We start from the raw sequence: 20,824 nt of genomic DNA on the forward strand, positions 1-20,824 counted from the left end.
CATGCTACACAGATATTTGGGATGAACCTTGGCAAAACACTGCATCCCCTTCCAGAACTTTCCAAATGCATGTTCCAGAAGCAGTAGGATAATGGTTTTATCCCCAGCCCTGATACCTCAAGGTCACTATGCAGTGGAATTATGCCTATGCAAGAAAAATCTGACAAGAAGACCATCGTCACCACTAGCCAAGCAAGGTCTTGGTGCTTGTTTGAAAGTTCTTGCGATGAACTATTCTGCCAAATGACCTTGACAGTCTGGGAATCCATCCAATAGGCTCCACCAGCTCTTTTTCCTGCAGGACCATGAGGACTTTCCAAGCAGACCACTGCATGATTAACTTGTGGAAAAGTTTGTACAGAAGAATACAAGGGACAGGTGGAATGTCATGGTCCAGCTGAAATAAACCATAATTCCATTAGTTTTAAGATGGTGATGGAATAGGATAGGACAGGTCCACAGGTTAGGGTCCTAAACTGGATCAGGGCTAATTTTGGGGGAATTAGGCAGGATCTAACAGAGGTCGATTGGGTGAGCCTGTTTGGAGGGAAATGAATGAATGGCAAGTGGGAGGCTTTTAAGAGTGATATCAAGAGTCCAGGGGCAGCATGTTCCAGGGTGAAGGGTAAACCTGGAAAGTTTAGAGAACCTTAGCTGATGAGAAAGATTGAGGCTCTGGTCAAGAAAAAGGAGGCATACATTGTGTTTAGGAAGTTGGGGACAAGTGAATCCCTTAATGACCATAAAAAGATTAAGAATACTCTTAAGAGAGAATTCAGGAGGGCAAAGAGAGGGTATGAGATGGATCTGGCAGGTAAGGTTAAGGGAAAATCCCAAGAGGTTCTATAGCTATATTAAGAGTAAAAGGGTGGCCAGGGAAAGAGAAGGTCCCCTTAGAGATCAGCAGGGCCACCTATATCTTGGGCTGGATGGGATTTTTAATGAATATTTCCCCTCTGTTTACTGAGGAGAAAATCATGGTTGCTCAAGAGATAAGGGAAACTAGTGGAGATGTTTTGGAGAACATTCATCTTACCAAGGAGGAGGTATTTGCAACCTTACAGTACATTAAGGTGGATAAATCCCCAGGCCTGACAGAGTGCACCCTAAGACTTTATGGGAGGCTAGAGGAGAAATTGTGGAGGCCCTTGTGGAGATTTTTGCTTCATCATTAACTACCGGTGAAGCTCCTGAAGACTGGAAGGTGGCTAATGTTGTTCCATTGTTTAAGAAAGGTAGCAAGGACAAGCCAGGGAACTATGAGCTGGTCAGACTGACATCAGTAGTGGGGAAGTTACTGGAGGGAATTCTGAGGGACAGGATCTACCAGCATTTGGACAGAGTTTGATTAGGAGGAGTCAACATGGCTTTGTGCATGGAAAGTTGTGCTTGACAAACCTTTCAGAGTTTCTTGAAGAGGTAGCTAAAAAGGTAGATGAGGGTAGGGCAGTGGATGTTGTCTGTTTGGACTTAAGGAAGGCCTTCGGCAAGGTCCCACATGGTAGGCTAGTCTGGAACGTCAGGTCCCATGGATTCAAAATTGGCTCAGAGGTAGATGGTGGTGGCTGAAGGTTGTTTCTCAGAATGGGGGCCGGTGACTAATGGTGTGCTGCAGGGGTTGGTGTTGGGACCCTTGTTCATTATTTATATAAATGATTTGGAGGTGAATACAGAAGGCTTGATCAGTAAGTTTGCAGATGACACAAAATTAGGAGGAGGTGTTGATAGTGAAGAAGGTTATTATAGATTACAGGGGGATCTTAATCAGATAGAGAAGTGGGCTGAGGAGTGGCAAATGGATTTCAATACAGATAAGTATGAGGTGATGCATTTTGGAAAGTCAAACCAGCATAGGACTTGTACTATGAATGGTAGGGTACTAGGGAGTGTAGTGGAACGGAGGGATCTAGGAGTACAAGTGCATAGTTTGTTGAAAGCTGAGCCACAGGTAGACAGGGTGGTGAAAAAGGCATTTAGCACATTGTCCTTCATTAGTCAGGGCATTGAGTATGGGAGTTGGGACTTTATGTTGCAGTTGTATAAATTGTTGGAGAGGCCACACGTGGAGCACTGTGTACAGATTTGGTCACCCTGTTATAGGAAAGATGTGGTTAAACTGGAAAGAGTGCAGAAAAGATTTATGGGAATGTTGCCAGGACTAGAGGGCCCGAGTTATAGGGAGAGGTTAGCCAGGCTGGGTCTATTATTTGGAGCGTAGGAGAATGAGGGGTGATTTTATAGATGTTTATAAAATCATGAGGGGCACAGATAAGGTGGATGGTAGTGGTCTTTCCCAGGGTAGGGGAGTCCAAAACTAGGGGGCATAGATTTAGGGTGAGAGGGGAAAGATTTAACAGGGACTTGAGGGGCAACTTTTTCACGCAGAGGGTGGTGAGTATATGGAATGACCTGCCAGAGGAAGTGGTTGAGGCAGGTACAATAGTATCACTTAAGAAGCACTTGGATAGGTACATGCACGGGTGGGCTAAGAGGGATATGGGCTGAATGCAGGAAATTGGGAGTAGATGGGTGGGCAGCATGGACTCATTCGGCCAAAGGGCCTGTATCTATTGCTGTATTTCTCTATGACTATTACATGACAATGTGGCCAGACTGATCCTTTGCAGGACACAAAGAACCTTGGTGTTTATGTGCCAGAGGTCTTTGCCCCTCCTATGCCTGCATGCTTCCTGATGGGCAAAGGGCTTGACACAACACACAAATTGACAGAAGAGAGAGCTGTCTTGATTTGGTTTGAGTGAATTTTGGCAACGGATGCCTATGTGGAGCAGTTGCATCCAATTTCAGATTCCCTCCCTGCATCCTACTTTGCAGCACATGTACACCTGTGATAGTCCAAGTTAACAAAGTGTCCGCCAACTCGACTTCTGTGTAGGACATCATATCTTGAAGCACTGTCAGAATACTTGCAATATATCCGCCGCGGGTCTGATCTGGATGAATGGCGGTTCCTAGAGGAGCCTGAACTTGACTGGTAATGACCTTGCACACAGTCCTGTAGTCCACATTAGGGTCTAAAGAATCTGTTGAAGCACTTCCGTGAGAGAGATAGTAAGGCACTTTTAACCTGAAATGCTCTGCGCATCAAATCCTGCATTAAAATTTTTACGGCAACCACAATGTTATAAACTCTCACCAGAAGTTTGTGAATTGTATTGCGGTCACTCAAATATTTGGGCCCGCCTCCGAAATGTGGGCCAATAAGTCGTCAGTGTTTGGTGATGTATTGACCTATCAGTGGCAGGGCTGCTATGGATAAAATGTCTGACTAATCGGAGAGGAGTTTACTGCGTCGTTCGGACCGGACAACCAATGTGGAAGCAGCGGGAAAAGGTGGTTCGAATGAGGGACTGAGGTAGAGTGAGTAGAGCAGGGAAGAGGGAGTGAGAAGGGACGGGCAGCGGACGTGGACTGCGGTCCCGGTTGTATTGGGCGGCCCGGAATCAGTGCAGTGGGCGAGCGACCGCCCGTGAGCCCGGGCGAACCCAGGGCGGCAGCGGTCGCTATAGTAACCTGGCTTCGGAGAGCAGCTCAACGGCCCCTAGGCCCGCAGCAAGCCTGCAGCTCCACTCCCTGACTCGCACCTCCCGCAGCTCCACTCCCTGACTCATACCTCCGCCGTTCTCGCTTCCATCGCAGTCCCCATCAGCCGGCACTTTTGTTGCCGGACGGCCGGGCTTGGTGCCGTTGAATGCAAGAAAATAGGAGCAGCAATAGGCCAACCTCTGTGCCCTGTCCATTTAGTATGACTATTAGTGCTTTACCCCAGGCTTCTGTTCCTCCTCATAACTCTCAATTCGCCGATCTTTCAAAAATGTATCTATTTCCACTTCAAGTACTTGTAATGAGCTAGCCTCCACAATTCTCAAGGGTAGAGAAATTCAGAGATTCAACATCCTCTGTGAGAAGAAATTTCAATGTACCTTGGTTTTAAATGTTCAGCCCCTAATCTTGAAACCAGGTATCCACATTCGAGTTTCCCACCAGTGAACACATCGTGACATCCAGCCTGCCATACCCCCGTAGGATCTTATGTCTAAATAAAATCACCCCTCATTCTTCTAAACTCGAAAGAATACAGACCTTGCTTTGCCTTTATTGAAAGGACGATTCTTTCATCCCAAGAATTAGCTTGGTGAATCTCTTTTTCACCCTCTCCAATGCTACTACTGTTCTTCATAAGGGGACCAGAACTGTACACAGTACTCCAGGTGTGGCCTCTCCAACATCCTGCACAATTGTTACAAAATGTCCCTATTTCTAAACTTCAACCCTCTTGTAATATGCCATTTGCCGCCTTAACTATAAGCTGCAACTTACCTGCTTTTAGTTTTGGTCCTGGCTTCTCCCACCACTGACCCTTGTGCTTATTTTCCCAGCAGTTGTTATATTCCCTGTTGAGAGATGTCATACTCCGAGCGTTTGCAGTTCCTTCGGGATCAGAACAAGCATCTATTGCAAAGGCTGAGAGAAGAGCGACTGCAATTTGTGGCCCCTAGCAGTATGCCTCAGCCCCCCAAGAGCAATAACGGATTTGACTCAGCAGAGAATGAAAAAACTGCAGATTCCCAAGGGAACAACTACAGGGCCAACAGATTGGAGGTAGCTGTAGACTCCATTATCCTATAAAGTGATGAAATACATTTCTGATATGTATGCTTAAATTGCAAGTGGAGTCGTGAAGATGAGGATGCCTCTGAGCCCTAAGCATAGCATTGCTGGATACTTCTCAATTGCCCAAATACACACACTAGGCCCCTGGAGTAAAATAATTCGCAGGAAAAGTTATTTCTGCAAATGGCTTCGGTACATTTATCAAGCACATTACTCTATCAAAGTTATCAGTGGTTCAACAAATAATCAAATCAGGTATAGTTCAGAATCAAAAAGGATTATACTTCATTCTGTACTATTCCATTACGTGCACCAGGTTAGAGTAACTCCCCAAAGTACTGTTTCATCTTCAGGTAAATCAGCCAACTGACCAGTGGCTTCAGAACAATGAGCTAGGTTTGAATTTAGCTCCTGAGTGAGTGTACATCAGATTATTCTCCGGTGTACCCAATGAGGATAGGAATAAAGAGGTCATTTTTGAATTGGGTGGCTTTAATCAGCATAGTTGCTTAGGCTTCTCACATGGGATGGATTTTATTGCAATGGCCCAGTGTGTGTTCAAGCAGTTGTAGGGTGACTAACACCATTGTGCTTAGATCCCAGAGGGGGGTGTTCAAACCATTGGTTCCACCTGATTTAAGCACACATACAAGAAAAGTATTTTATCACTTTAGTGATTTGGATGAGAAGATCAAGTGTAATAGTTCTAAGTTTGCTAATGATACAAAACTAGGTGGCAATGTAAACTGTGAGGAGAACGTAGAAAGGCAGGTGAAGTAAATGGGCAAGGACATGGCAGTTATAATAAGAGATCATCCAATGGTAGAAGAAAGACTATTTTTAAATGGTGAAAAAATTGAATGACATCAATGGCATTGATGTTCAGGGAGATCTTGCTCTCCTAGAGGAATCATTGAAAGTTAACATTTGGATACAGCAAGCAATTAGGAAGGTAAATGGTATGCTGGCCATTTATTGCAAGACAATTTGAATACATCTTGCTCCAAATATATAGAGTCGTATAGCAAGAAATGGGGTCTTTGGCCCACCACGTCCATGCTGACCTTTTTGCCCATCTACACTAATCCCATTTGCCCACATTAGGACCATGTCTTTCTATGTGGGCAAATGGGATTAGTAAGGGGACCAGAACTGTAATTCTTACAACTCTTGTAATTCTTGGAACCCTTCAAATTTAAGTGTCTGTCAAAATGCATTTTAAACATGTCTGATTCCAGCGCATTCCAGATATCAACCACTCTGCGTGTATAAAAATAAAACTCCAATCCCCGTTAAAACTCCTTCCTCAAAGCCTTAAACTAATGCCCTCTTGTTGGTGATACCCCTACTGTGAGAAAAAGATTTGACCATCTACCCTATCTATGCCTCTCATAACCTTGTGTACTTCTGTCTGGTCACCACTCAGCCTCCTTTGCTCCAGGGAAAACAAGCCCAGCCTATCCAATCTCTTCTCATTACTAAAGTCCTCAATCCTTGGTGAACCTCTTCTGCACTCCCTCCAGTACAATCGCATCCTTCCTATAGTGTGGTGACCAGAACTGCTCAAAATAGTCAGAAGTGCAGCCTAACCAATGTTTTGTAAAGTTGCAATTTGATGTCTTGTATTCTATGCCCTGACCTATGAAGGCAAGTATACATACAATATGTCTTCACTATTCTATTGACCTGTGTTGCCACTTTCGGGGAACTTTGGACTTGGACCTCTAGGTCTTTCTGTTCATCAATGTTCCTTGGTGCCCTACCGTCTACTGTAAATGCCCTATCTCAAAATGCATCACCTTGCACGTCAAGATTAAGTTCCATCTCCAATGCTCCACCAAATTTTCCAACTGATCTACATCCTAATGTAGCCTTGGATGACCTTCCTTACTAGCCACAACAGCACCAGTTTTCATATCATCTGCAGCCTTACCAGTCATACCTCCTACCTCCCTGGAGAGACTGCATCTAGAATATTGTCTATAAGTCTATTCCCACTTTATTTGTTTGTGATAGAGGGAATACATTGAAGGTTCAGCAGACTGATTCCAGGGGTGGTGGGTTTGAGGGCAGAGTGATGCATTGCATATCACAATTAAGAAGACTGGACCTATATGCTAGAGTTCAGAAGAAAGAGAGGAGACTTCATTGTAATGTATGGAATTCCTACGGGGCTTGATAGGGTGTCGAGAGCAAGGGATCACAATTTCAGAATAAAGGCTCAAACATTCAAGGCAAGGATGAGAAATCAGGGTAGTGAATCTTTGGAGTTCTCTACTCGAGAGCTGTGGAGGCTCGGTTGCAGGGTATTTTTAATAGACTAATGCATTTTTAGATATTAAAGGAATCGAGGTATATGGGGTTAGTGCAGGGCAATGGAAGTAAAAGATCAGCTACAATCATATTGAATAGTGAAGCAGGCACAAGGGATTGAATGGCCCTGTCTTGCTTCTGCTTCTTTGTTCTTATGTCCTAATGAAAGCATTCTAATCTGTTTTAGCAAGGAGATGGCTGTTGTATGAGGAATCCCAGCTTGAAATACAAAACTTGTGAACTGCTTGGACAAGAAATGAAGAATGACGTCTTACAACAGCCCAGTGAGGTGGTAATGTCTGAATCCCTACAGAAAAGAGAAGATTCTCGAGCAGCGCTTTGCACTCCCTCAATGCACAGAGCCAAGAAGCAAGGTTGGACCCTTGGCTCAGGGGATGGAGCAAGCATGGAGCTGGCTGACAAGCTTCCTGTCAATAAAGCCAAAGCATTTTCCAGTGCAGAGAAAAACTGTTCAGTGTCAGCAGTTCTGTCACCTGAAGAAAGTCGTATCACTGCAGAAACACTGGGCCAGAAGTGGGACATGCAAAAACTGAGTCCCCAAAGTAGCCATGTGACTGAATGTTTTCAAAGCTCAACTCCTTTTACCAAACCTCCTCTTGACCCAACATTAACAGATCAGCCAGAGCTCCCTGTTCCACCATCACAAAGTTCGGGAGGTACTGGCTGCAGGCAAAGCAGTTCCCAGCACTATTCCCAGTTCCTTCAGTCCTTCAGTGAGAACCCAAAGCCGAGGTCCAAGCTGGATCCACCATTATATGTGGACCAGCTGTTGGATGTGGGCAATGATCGACACAGCAAGCATTTCATCAGAAATACTCAGAAACCAAAATCAATCCTCATGGAACCGCACGACAAGATGGTGAAGGTAGGTCTATTCTCATTTGCCACTACTGTTTGTTGTTTCTGCAAGCTTTTTCTACATTTGGCATTTCAAACTCCAGAAGATCTGAATACACAGCTTTTGTGATTTTTTTTTTGAGTTTATTGTTAATCTGTTCCTGCAGGATATTCTGCTGGCTAGAAGGAAGGTATTGAGGGATCTGTGATGAGTCCAAAGTGATTAGCCAGAGAGGAGAAGTGTGGGAAATGCGACTGGGTCAGAGTGGAAGCATACAGTAACTGAAGGGTGTGGAATAGAAGGCTGTGAACTGTGACTGGAGCACAGTGGATGGGTACAGGCACCTTAATTGTGCCAAAGTAAACAAGCACAGAGGTTGAGAACTATGACTTGGTATAAGTGTGGGCAAAATGCTCAGAGTGGTTTCTCAATCTTAATGATGTAGTGCATTAACTAACTGCTTCCCTGATTTTTGAATGCTGCTGCCTGTCACTGTGACTTTCATGCTGAGTTTTTCGCCAGTTATCTCTAGAAGAGGGAAGATGGCAGATTTAGCTGTTGTCAATGTAGTTCAGGCTATTAAACTTTTCTGTTTAATTTACAGGCAGATATGGGTCATGTGACATTCATGTCCCCAGATGAGGAATCTAGCTTAAATACAGAGGTTCAATCTGTGCAACCCCTCCTGGGCTATGACTGGATAGCAGGTAATAAGTTGGGCTGTGTTATATCTGTCCTGGAATTTCAACTACCCATCCATGCTGAAGGGCTGCCTGGAGTGTTTCCAGCAGTCATGCTTGTGATCTTGGTGTTGATCCATTCTTTTGCACCTCAGCATCGTGCGATCTCTCTGGAATCCAAGCTGATTGATTGTTATTTTCTGGCTGTTTTTATCAGGTCTGATAGATGTGGACTCACCACTGTCGGAAAAATCTGAGCAATATTTTTTGGAACTGCAGAATTTCCGCCGGGTGAACAAGGAAGAATGTGTCCACCAAGAGTACGTAGAGTAAGTATGTGCTGGGACTTTCCATAAGGCGGCAAGAATGACCTTGAGATATTGAAATTGGGTGGGGGAAGTGTGTGGCAAGTCTATAATTAGGAGGTATATTCTCAGAATAACAGGTTGGATATTTAGGACTCGGGTCAAGAGGAATTTCTTAACTTGTAAATGTTTGGAGTTATCCCAAAGATTGTGAATACTCATTGAATATTTTCACGGCTGAGAATATGAGATTTTTGGACAAATAGGAAATTGAAGAATATAAACATGGAACAGGAAAGTAAACTCAAAACAGATCAGCTGTGGTCCTGCAGAATAGGCTTCATGGGGTTTTGTGACTTGGTATGGTAAGTCAGCAGTCAAAGGAGGAGGAGGACTTGGTAATTTCCTCTTTTTATGGGGATTACAGTTAGTGTCTCGTCAATTGTTTATTCCTTGGCCAAAGGAAGCCAGAACCTGGTTAAAAACTGTAATGTTAAGTACAGTCATTAATCATCTGGTGTCTTCAATTTTCAGGGAAGAGGACCTAAATGATACAGTCACAGATCAAGAGGAACTCAGCTGCAATAGTCAAAATCACCAGTGTGAGTAATTTTTGCAGGGCAGCTGTGTTTACTAAAAGTTCAAATTATAGTTGGTTCAGTGGGAAATAACGCTGAGTTTTGTCTTATTAATTCCATTTCTGGCCTGAGCTCAGTTGCTTGCTGTTTTCCAAGCAGAAATGGGAAGTGTAGTTGTTGCCACAACCTGACCAGGGAGAGTCATTAAGTATACTCAACTCTGAAATAATTTTTTGAGCTATAGGAGAATAACAATTCATGGTAATTTGGTAATAAATTACCTTAAATTGTTAAAGCCAAAGATCCGATCATCCATGATCTCATTGAATGGCTTGGCAGGCTTGAGGGACAATATGGCAGACAGCTCCTTGCGTTCCTATGGCAGACAGCTCCTTGCATTCCTATGACTCCAGTTGAAGGGCAATGTTTATCACAAGGCTCTTTGGAAAGCTGGACAGCTATTCTATGTGTTGCTTTGATTCAGGCTCCAATGTGTTGTTGACAGTAAGGGTAGATGTGATTCTCTCTTTCAGGCACACATTCTTACCGTGTTAACAGTCGCTTGTTTGCAGTCCCACTGGAACCAGCAGCAGCATGTCCCCTCTGCAAAACTCCCAAGTCAAAACGGCCACACACCATGGAGGAACCTGCATATATCCGGTGAGATCCTACTTATTACAGCACATACTACATGCCTGTTCATCTGTTCATTCTATAGATTTTAAACTTCAGAGAAAAGTTGTTTACAAAATAGCAAATGCTGTCCAAAGCGCAAACTGAGGTGCAGGTTTAATTTAGGAAAATTTAACATACAACAGTGTGGTTACACTGAGCTCTGGGTTCATATTTTTGTCTTCTGGTTTTCAGATTTCAGTTCCTTATTTTTATTCTTTTGATTCTCAAACTGGCTGTTTGCTTTTGATCTTTCTGGTTTGCAGTAATTGAGTCATACCACACAGAAGCAGACCCTTTGGCCCAACCAGTCGATGCTGGTCAAGATGCCCATCTAAGCTAGTCCTAATTGTCCATGTCTTTAATTCGGGTGAAATGAGATTAAAGGCCAGAGATAGTTAGTTAGATCAACATCATAGGTGTACAGGTCCTCCCCAACTTACATACAGCCTATACATATGAACGATCGTTTGGGAGACGGGCAGTATGGATTTGCCATCTGCTGTGATGCCACAGGCATTTTTTTTATCAAAATAAAACTTTATTCATAATAAAAGACAAACTATATACAATTACAAAACAGTGCAAACCTTAACATTCTTGTACAAATCATTCATTAGTGTTAACATTTTATATAGAAAAACAGCACCGATGCCACACATGTGGCTCCCTGGAAGCTACCCGGTCCCGTATTTACAATATTTAGGGGCTTTCTCCCTGTCCCCGCCCCTCCCTCTCCAGTGGCAGAAGAACCCTAAACTGTAGTCCTTCCCCACCGAGCCTTTGCGTTGGCTGTGCCCAGCTTCAGTGCGTCCCTTAGCAAGTACTCCTGCAGCCTGGAATGTGCCAGCTGGCAGTATTCCCCACGGACATCTCGCAGTGCTGGAAGACCAACAAGTTTCGGGCAGACCAAAGAGTGTCTGTCACCGAGTTGATGACCTTCCAGCAGCAGTTGATGTCTGTCTCTGTGTGTGTCCCCGGGAACAGTCCGTAGATCAGAGAGTACTCTGTTACGCTGCTGCTGGGGATGAACCGTGACAAGGGCCCTTGCACCTTTCACCACACCCTCCTCGCAAACCTACAGCCCGCAAAGAGGTGGGTGACCGTCTCGTCCCCAGCGCAGTCCTCCCGAGGGCAACGCGCGCTGGGAGTGAGGTTCCAACCATACAGGAAGGATCTGACTGGGAGGGCCCCTCTCACCGTCAGCCAAGCGAGGTCTTGGTGCTTGTTGGTGAGTTCTGGCGATGAGACATTCTGCCAGATGGTCTGGACTGTCTGCTCAGGGAACCACCCCGCAGTATCCATTGAGTCCTCCTGCAGTATCTGCAGGATGTTCCGTGCTGACCACTGCCCGATGGACTTGTGGTCAAAGGTATTGGTCTAGAAGAACTTTTCCACGAAGGGCATCTTTTGCTATGTGGGAACTTGGTTCGTGGTCACATTTCCAACTTGCAAGCTGTTTGGGTTAAAGGAACAGAACCCTGCCATAACCTGGGGAATGACCTGTAATTTGATTTTCTTTTTAAACTATTTTCTAATTTTAATTTGCTCATTAGGAATTCTCCTGTCCACATTTAGCGTTGATGTTGACATTGATGTTGCAACAGCTCCACTGGCTCTATGGAGAGATTGCAGTGACTAGTTTATGTTATATAAATTAGCATAAGAATTTAGAAAGGTAGAAGTCAACAGGGATTGTGTGCATCTGTAAGATTTGTAATATTTATATATCTCCAAATATTAAGATTAATGTTTTCAGTGACAGGTATGAAACAAACAGTGAGAGGTACTCCAGGAGGCTAATTTCAATAGTTTCTTAATGGCTTTATATCAGGTGAATTAGACACAAATGTTAGCAGAGTAAAACAGTTAATAAGCAATGGGAAGCCTTTGGAAGTTTGGGTACAGATCTGACATATTTCCATTAGAGGGAGAGGTAAGTTTTCCACAGTCAAATCTTCATGGGTGACTAAACATCTAAATCTTAAATGGAAACATTTAAAAGAGAGTTTATGAGTACTACAATCAGACAGAAAATAGAACTTCAATAGAGAATTGAGAAAGGGTGAAGGAACTGTATAAGAATAGCTTATCCTGTAACTTAAAGGGGGAGCTTAAATGTTTTGTATAAATAGCTAAAATGTAGTTAAATGAAAGATAGGACTGAATAGGGACCAAAAAGCTATCTTCTTTTGGAGGCAGAAGACTTTCCTGGAGCATTTTTATGACTAACAATACGTTAGATTGGCTTCACAAAGAAGGAGAATATTAATATTTCGGTAAAGGAGGTGATAGTAGAAAAACTAGGATTAAGAAAAATGAAGTGGAGGCACTTTAAAGGCTGATAGACTGAATTTCAAAGTATCACACTGTGGATTGGCTCCACCTTGGAGTGTTTAGAAAAGCAGGGGTGAAGATTGCAGAGGCTCTGATCTCAATCTTCCGATCCTCATTGGATTCAGAGTGGTGTCAGAGGAATGGTGAATTGCAAGTGTATTATTTTAAAGTTCATACATGACAAGTTGTAGCTAATAAAAGTAAAATGAGCATGGTAACAGACTTCAGGAGGGCAGTGGGCAGGGTGATCAAATTGATGTGATGAAGTCTACAAAGGAGAATGAGAGACTATTTATATTAAAAGAATTTAAGAAATAACCATGCCAACTTCAGAAAGGATAAAACAAAAATACATCTGACCCTGAACTATTGGTGAATGAATGTGTCAAATCAGTTATTGTTAATCAAGATTCAGCGACTTGCTTGTTTGGGGACTAGCCTAGCAGAAGACATGGCTATCAAAGGTGGAATAAGGGGACAGAGTGACTTGGGAAAGTATTTGATTTTGAAGATAGGGTTCCTTGGATTTATAATTAGAGGCACAAAATTACAAAAATAATTAAGTTACACTAACCATTATGAATCACTAACTAGGCCTCATCTTTGCATCTTCTTTAAGAAGAATGTTAAGATCTTGGTGAGAGTTTAAAGGCTAGTTTATACAGTCGTATCAGGAAAGCAAGATTTCAGCTACGTGGAGAGAGTGAGAACATTGGGATTGTTCTCTTACAGCTGTATTGGATGTGATGCAGGCTTTTGACCCAAAATGTCGACTATCCCTTTGCCTCCACAGGTTCTGCTTGACCCACTGAGCTCTTTCAGCAGTAGTTCTTACTGTGTATGCTTTTCTCTCTGGGAGAGCAGGTGATTCTGCCCTGTCATTTTCTTACTCTAATTATCATTGAGAAACTCACCTGCGGCTGCCCTTTAGTTCACATACTGGACAGATAATTACAGTGTAGGACAAGCATTAGGAACAACTGAAGTAAAATAGTGAGACTCATTGAATGTTCCTGTTTTTTGCATATTCATTGCACTCTGAACGGCAGTTTCCAGTCACGGTTTGAGAAGGATTACCAAGTGCCTGTGTTCTTATTAAGAGTAATCCATGAATTGATAAGACAAATTTCAAATTTGTATCACTTTCAGGGTCAGTATCCCCAGATCAACTTTGCTCCCTCCACACAAATATAAGCCACACTGTCGGAAGAGCTTCAATCCTACTGACAGCCTGTCGCTGCCTTCGGTGAGTTTTTATATGCTTGCGTGCTTGAAACTTACTTATGGTATCAGTCCTCTTCACCCAATTAAACCTAGGGGTCTCAGTCTTTGGAAAATTCTAAATCCTGTTTTTGTTGTGATTTTATGTTTGGCTGGAATCTATGTTAATCTCACCAAATGGCTCCCTTCATTGATATGCACACAGATCTATTTTTCTTAAAACTTCTTCATTGGTGATTTATTACTTGGTCATCTTTCAGACTTTTTATGATTGCTCTCATTTATTTTTACAAATAGTTAAAGGACCATTAGTTTATACATCTTCCATTATGTTTAAATGTATTATGGATATAAGACGAAAAGGTTAGTCAGACTGTGTGCTTTTTTTTCCCCCTGCTTTTTGTCATCTTGGTTTCTGATAAATCAGTATTCCAGAGGATGGGTCTCGTATATACATCATTAAACATAAGCCTTCATAGCTGCATCCATTGGAGTTGAGACTTAGATTCTGCAACAATTTCAACAAATTCTGCAAGGAGTACTGCGTGCAGATTTGGCCTCTGCACCTTAAGAAGGATACACTTGCTTTGAAGTTAGTGTAGTATATGTTTACTGCATTATGGGATGAAGGGCTTGTTCTCAGAAGACAGAATGAGTGAAGTTGGCTTGTGCTCTCTGGAGTTTAGAAGAATGAGAGATTGAAATGTACAAAAATTTGAGAGGGATTGAGAGGATAGCTGCTTCTCCCTGTTGTAGAGTTTAGAGCTAGAAGTCATAGTTTCAAGGAAAAGATGATGTTTTAGGACTGATGAGAAATTTTCTTATCGAGAGTGTTTCAAATTTTTGGAGTTTTCTGCCAAGAGGTCTATGGATGTTTTTATCTATTTGTGGCTGAGGATAATAGATTTTGATCACTGAGGGAATTGGGATATTGGGATCATATAGGAGAGGGGAAAAGGCCTAGCTATGATCCTAAAACAACAAGATGCTGGAGGACCTCAGCAGGCCAGGCAGCATCCGTGGGTGAAAGACAGACGGTCAACAAGATATGCTTGGTGGTGGGGTCCCTTTGGAGATGGCGGAAGTGGCGGAGAATGACGTGTTGGATATTCCATTCCTCTGGCCCCATTCGCCAACTCTTTCTCCACTATATCGATAACTACATTGGTGCCACCTCTTGCATCTGTGTGGAATTCGACAGTTTCATAAATTTCGCCACTAATTTTCACCCGCCTCTCCAATTCATTTGGACTTTTCCTGATACCTTTCTTGATCCCTCCATCTCCATCTCCATCTCAGGAGATTCCTTATCCACCGACATCTTCTACAAACCCACTGATGACCACAGCTACCTTGTTTACAGCTCCTCTCACCCTGTCTCTTGCAAGGACGCTATCCCTTTATCTCAATTTCTCCGCCTCCACCGTATCTGCTCCTATGCTGAGGCTTTCCACTTCAGGACATCCGAGATGTCCGACGTCTTTACTAATCATGGCTTCCCCCCTACTGTGGTCGAGAGAACTCGGACCTGCATCTCTGCCATTTCCCGCACCTCTGCTCTCACCCCCACCCTTCCCAGACCCAAAAGGAATAGGGTCCCCCTTGTCCTCACATTTCATCCTAGCAGCCTGCATATCCAACACGTTTTCCACCACTTCCGCCATCTCCAATGGGACCGCCCCACCAAGCATATTTTTCCCTCTCCACCCCTTTCTGCCTTTCGCAGGAACCACTCTCTCTGTGACTCCCTAGTTCGTTCCTCTCTCCCAACCTATCCTGCTCCCACCCCAGGGACTTTCCACTGCCCTGCCATAGGTTTAACACCTGCCCCTACACCACCTCCATCCAGGGACCCAAACAGTCCTTTCAGATGAGGCAGAGATTTACCTGCACCTCCATTATTATCATCTACTGCATTCGGTGCTCCTAGTGTGGCCTCCTCTACATTGGCAAGACCAAATGCAGACTAGGTGACCATTTCGCAGAACACCTGCACTCCGTCTGTAACCGCAATCTGCATCTCCCCATTGCCAGTCACTTCAATTCCCACTCCATCACTGATATGTCAGTCCTCCGCCTCCTCCACTGCGAGGAGAATTCCAAGCGCAAACTGGAGGAACAGCACGTCATTTTCCATCTTGGGACCTTACAGCCTAATGGTATGAACATCGAATTCTCCCACTTTAAGTAAACCACCTCCCCCCCCACCAGTCATGCCTCCTTTCTTTTCTTCCCATTCCTACCTATCTCTTTTTTTCTCTTCACCTATTTCTATTTTTTCCTCTCCTCCTCCCCCCCTCCCTTCCATGGGGCACCTGCCTCCATACCTTTGACCCATTCCTTGGTGGATCTACTCTCCCTTCCTCCCCCGCATCTGCCTATCACTATCTCTTACCTGCATCTACCTGTCACCACCATGTGCCTACCCCACTTCCCTTCTTTTGTCCACCTATCACTGCTCTGGTTTTCCCCCCTATATATTGGGCTTCCCCTCTTCCTATCTTTAATTCGGAAGAAAGGTCTTGACTCGAAACGTTGACCGTCTGTTTTTCCCCCACAGATGATGCCTGGCCTGCTGAATTCCGCCAGTATCTTGTTTTTTTTCATCTAGATTCCAGAATCTTAAGTCCTTTGTTTCTCTAGCTATGATCCTGCTGATTGGTGAGGCAAGCACAAGAATCCAAATGGTCTATGTCTATCTCTGCTATGTTCTAATGCAGCTAATCAATAATCTGCGCTTTGTGTTGAGAAAGGCAAGTAAACAGACAACGGATTAGGGTAGGGTCAGGTTTCATTGTCTGTTTTACACTGTCAAAGTATATGTGAATGTTGTGCTGCTGTAGAGTCTGATCTCACCCCGTTTTGCCTCTTAGCATTGTCTTTTGGGCTGGGAAAGTTCCATGCCTTCTACAACTCCCGTTGCAAGCACCTTGGACTTGCGCAGTGCACTGGAACACAAAAGAACTTCTGTGCCATTGACTCTTAATTGTTCCAATATGGTAAGATGCTAATACTGTTATTAGGTATCCTGCCATAACCAATAACCAGTAAAATACCTCTGGTCATTGTGACTGGATACTAATCACTCATTAAAGAATAGTGAATAATGTTGAATTTTATTTAGCCTCATAGAAAGATGTCCATGTGATTTAGTCCATATTTATAACTCCTCCTAAAAGGAATGAGTAGGCACTATCTCTGCCTTAACAGTTGGACCTTTACTGGAGGTGAACTTGACATAACTGACACCTTGCCATATTTTACAGATTTGCCTCCTTAAATGACTTTCCCTCACTTGCTCCATAACTTGCACATAAAGTGAATTCAAGTTTTGATTGATTTCCTTCTTATCTTTGACTCCTTAACTTCACATATGAATTCTTTTCACTGTGAACAATTTGCCCAGATCATCATTCAGCTTTTTCATAACCTTTAAAACTGGATTCAGTCCAAAGTGTGGCCAACATTTCTGCAAATTACGTGTCCCATTATGGAGGAATAAAATCGGAATTCTACAATTGACCGAACCCAAGACTATCTTCCATTTTAAAGAAGAAGTTAGGTGAACGTAAAGAGGAGAACGCAATATACAGAGAAGGGTGTAAACCTTCACAAGTTGTGCACTCTTTGCTGTAATTTCTGTGAAGCGAGAGTTGAACTGGTAAAAATTTTGTGCTTTTGTTTTAGAGTACTGCTGCAGTGTCTCGAGTGGCTGGAGGCACCAGATCAGATGAGTTGCTGGATTTCTCACGTTCAACTCGATACCAATTTCAGAAACTGGAGCAAAGCCTGAAATTGAGATAAAAACAGGCTTCATTCACCCTCGTAGCCTTTCCTTTAGGTGCACACATACCCAATATCAAGAGCTCAAACATTCACAGGTAGTTTCCCTTCATGATGCTGGGATGTATCTCATCTCTGAACCTGAGCTTTTCACTCCTGATGTGCAAGTATTGCTCAATTGGCTGGTGTAAGACTGCCTGAAGTGCAGGTTTATCAGAAAGATAGAATGTCTGCTGAAGAGAACCCCAGGAAATTCTCCTCCATTTCTGATTTTGCAGAGTATTTCTTGGAGGGAAAAGTACAGCTGATTTGCACGAGTGATGGCTTGTCTCTCTACGTACATCTGTATGATGGGCTGGCTGTCTCATGCATTCATGTGAGTGGCCATTTGGTGTGGCTATGTGCCTATGTGAGACTGTGCATATCCCAATTAGTTGCCTTGACTTATGGGTGCTTATCCTGCAGTGGAGTTTGCATGGATGTTAATTCTTTGTGTTGCAAATACTTGCCACATGTAGCAAATGTGTAGCAAAATGCATTTGATAGCAGAGGAGATTCCTGCAGGGTTCTTGTTTTAATATTTTCATGCTTTTAATATGGTTTCAATGTTTTTTTTTAATTCATTGAAATATCGCTGATCTAATTACTTGAATTCAGTAATGAGCTGAAACTGATATTTTTAGGAATATGGTGTGGAAATGTGGCCGGGAATCCCCACATAAACACACAAATCTGATTTGGTTGTTGAAGGAAGTACCAGACTATGAGGAAACTGGGGGGAGTTATGGCTATTTCAGCAATTCCAGTAATATAATTACAGAACTTTTCAATCATATTTTACGTATCCTTTGAAGTATTCTGAAAATTATGTTGCTATGGCTCTCAATTAACTTATGGCGAAGTCACAAAATAATGAGATAAGGGAGAATGCTTTGTTTAAGGATAAATATTGGCCAGGACATTGGGGAGAATTCTTCTCTTCCAATACTGCTAAAATGTATTTTATGTCCACCTAAGGTAGGTGGAGAGTTAGTTTAACATACGCAGATTTTAAACGTGCTCTCAGTTCTACAAATGAATTATAAGGATAGTTATCTGCTCAAATATTTGACGTGAGTGATGAACTTGTAACCTTTGTAAGTTCTGTGAATTGTGATTTTGATCAGTTGCAGAAATTTGACCATTATCTGTCATACCAGTATGCCTTGTGGAGGCAGCAGGATTCTTACACTGAACTGTTAAGATCACTAAAAGCAGTTGCCTTCTGCTAAGGCTGTTTTTCTACAGATACAAATAGGGGACACAGTCTGCAATGGGATTTCTTTTCTGAATGAGCAAAGGACAGAGCAAATTCATATAATTGCCAACACATTATAATCAACCAAATGACAAAAGGGGTATCCTTTTTTGCTCAACAATTCTGAACATCATTGCATGATTTATAAGGTTTCCTGAAAACCTGAGAATGGTCCGCCTACAATCGTGCATCAGCAGAATTAAATGTGCTCCAATGTGCAGGTATATTGAATGTGATGCTGAGAGAACTGGGCCAAAAATTGGGGTACAAGTGGGTACCATAGGCCATGCATGGGCCTCTTTTGCAACGGAACTGTGGATAAAGTTGATTTTCCTCCCTTCTGCATTTTGTGTAGCCATCATCCACAATCACTTCACTACTGACAGTTTCTGATGCATGTTTGTGTGTGTGATAATATTTTCTGCAAATAAACTTAATATCAAAATTCAATTGAATTGCACAAGTCTAATCTGTTCTTAGTTAACCTCTACACAGAAGTCTTGATACCCAGAATGATTTAGATTAAAGTGATTGTCTGGATTATGATTATTTGCACCTTTTGGCAGAGATGAAATGATGCGTTCAGAACTATGCTGTTGGAGCATTTAAACAGTATGTCACAGATGTGATAAGCCCTTCATCAGCAGGTCTAATGGTGAGTTAACCATTTTAGGAGCACTAATCTGCTAGTTTATTCTCCAAAGTGAGTGTGTTGATGTTTTGCCAAGCTAGCTGTCAGTAAATACTCTGGCACATACCAGGCAGATAAACAGTAATTAGTCTTGGGAAGAATATGGATGAAAGTAATGCAGTTGCTGGTTACTAAAGGACATCTGAAAAAGAAATTGTTGGTTGTTAAAGTGGCAATCACATTGACAGGAAAACTTAATATGTCAATGTCTTAGTAACAAGCATTGGGCTGATGATCCTTTGGAGTTGAATGAATTAAGACATGAAACGGGGATGGTTAGACAGCAAGTTGATAATTTGAAAGCTGCAGTTAGGGTACTGTCATGGAATTTGCAGGAGCAATGGGGCCAGATCTCACAGTGTAAAAAGACTGCAAAAGATAAATAAAGACTTTAGAAAGTGAGTTGCAGATTGAGGAGCATAGTGTGCACTGTGACTGATGAGGTGAGAGCTGAATATTGGGGCAGTCTGGCTTAAGACTGGTCAGCATGAGAATTTGAACAATGTACCTGTTGGAGGAAAGTGGTAGCTGGAGAATAGTAAATGGAGACTGCCCTCTACTACCCATAAAGCATCAGAAATTGCAACCCTCAAATCAAATGAATAACAGTCATAAAGATATACAGTGTGGAAATGGGCCCTTTGGCCCAACTGATCCAGGCTGACCAAGATGCCCCATCCAAGCTAGCCCACTTGCCAGCATTTGACCATGATGCTTCTAAATCTTTCCAATCCATGTACCTGTCCAACTGTCTTTTAAAAGTTGTTATTGCATAAGTCCCAACCACTTCCTTTGGCAGCTCATTCCTCACACAAACCACACTCTGTGTAAAAATGTTGCACTCAATTTCCTAATAAATCCTTCCCCTCTCGCCTTCAACTTATGCCCTCGAGTTCTTAATTCCCCATCCATGGGGAAAAAGACTGAGTGCATTCATCCTATCTATACCCCTCATGATTTTGTACTCCGTATTGATCATCTATCAGTCTCCTGTGCTCCAAGGAATGAAGTCATAGCCTGTCCAACCTCTCCCTATAACTCAGTCCCTCAAGTATGGAAACATCCTTGTAAATCTTTTCTGCATTCTTTCCAGTTTAATAACATCTTTGTCTAAGCAGGGCAACCAAGATGGAACATAGTACTCAGCGTCTTGTACCTCCCACACCATGATCTCCTAACTTTTGTACTCAATGCCCTGACTGATGAAGGCCAGTGTGTCAAAAGCTGCCTTCACCACCCTATCTGCCTGTGACTTTACTTTCAGGGAACCACGTACATATACTCCAAGGTCCCTCTGTTCTACAACACTCCTCAGTGAAAGTGCTACCTGGATTTGACGTTCCAAAACGCAACACCTCACACTTATCTGAATTAAACTCCATTTGCTATTCCTCAGCCCGCTTACTCAGCTGATCAAGATCCCCCTGTAATTTTTGATAACCTTCACTGTCCA

The 20,824-nt window shown here is 42.9% G+C and overlaps 1 protein-coding gene across 1 annotated transcript in view; it reads left to right on the plus strand.

Annotated features, from left to right (window-relative positions):
• The first annotated feature begins 3,294 nt into the window (after positions 1–3,294).
• The window catches only part of miip (migration and invasion inhibitory protein), a 61,178-nt gene continuing 43,648 nt past the window's right edge, over positions 3,295–20,824 (plus strand). The window contains exons 1-8 of the mRNA XM_052038995.1: positions 3,295–3,376; positions 4,404–4,623; positions 7,136–7,834; positions 8,412–8,514; positions 8,705–8,816; positions 9,327–9,394; positions 9,904–10,030; positions 13,529–13,625. Of these exons, the coding sequence (XP_051894955.1) occupies positions 4,426–4,623; positions 7,136–7,834; positions 8,412–8,514; positions 8,705–8,816; positions 9,327–9,394; positions 9,904–10,030; positions 13,529–13,625 (1,404 nt within the window). The 5' untranslated portion in view covers positions 3,295–3,376; positions 4,404–4,425. The remainder of the gene's footprint in view (positions 3,377–4,403; positions 4,624–7,135; positions 7,835–8,411; positions 8,515–8,704; positions 8,817–9,326; positions 9,395–9,903; positions 10,031–13,528; positions 13,626–20,824) is intronic.

Source organism: Pristis pectinata, chromosome 26 (assembly GCF_009764475.1).
Source record: "Pristis pectinata isolate sPriPec2 chromosome 26, sPriPec2.1.pri, whole genome shotgun sequence".
Taxonomy (NCBI): Eukaryota; Metazoa; Chordata; class Chondrichthyes; order Rhinopristiformes; family Pristidae; genus Pristis; species Pristis pectinata.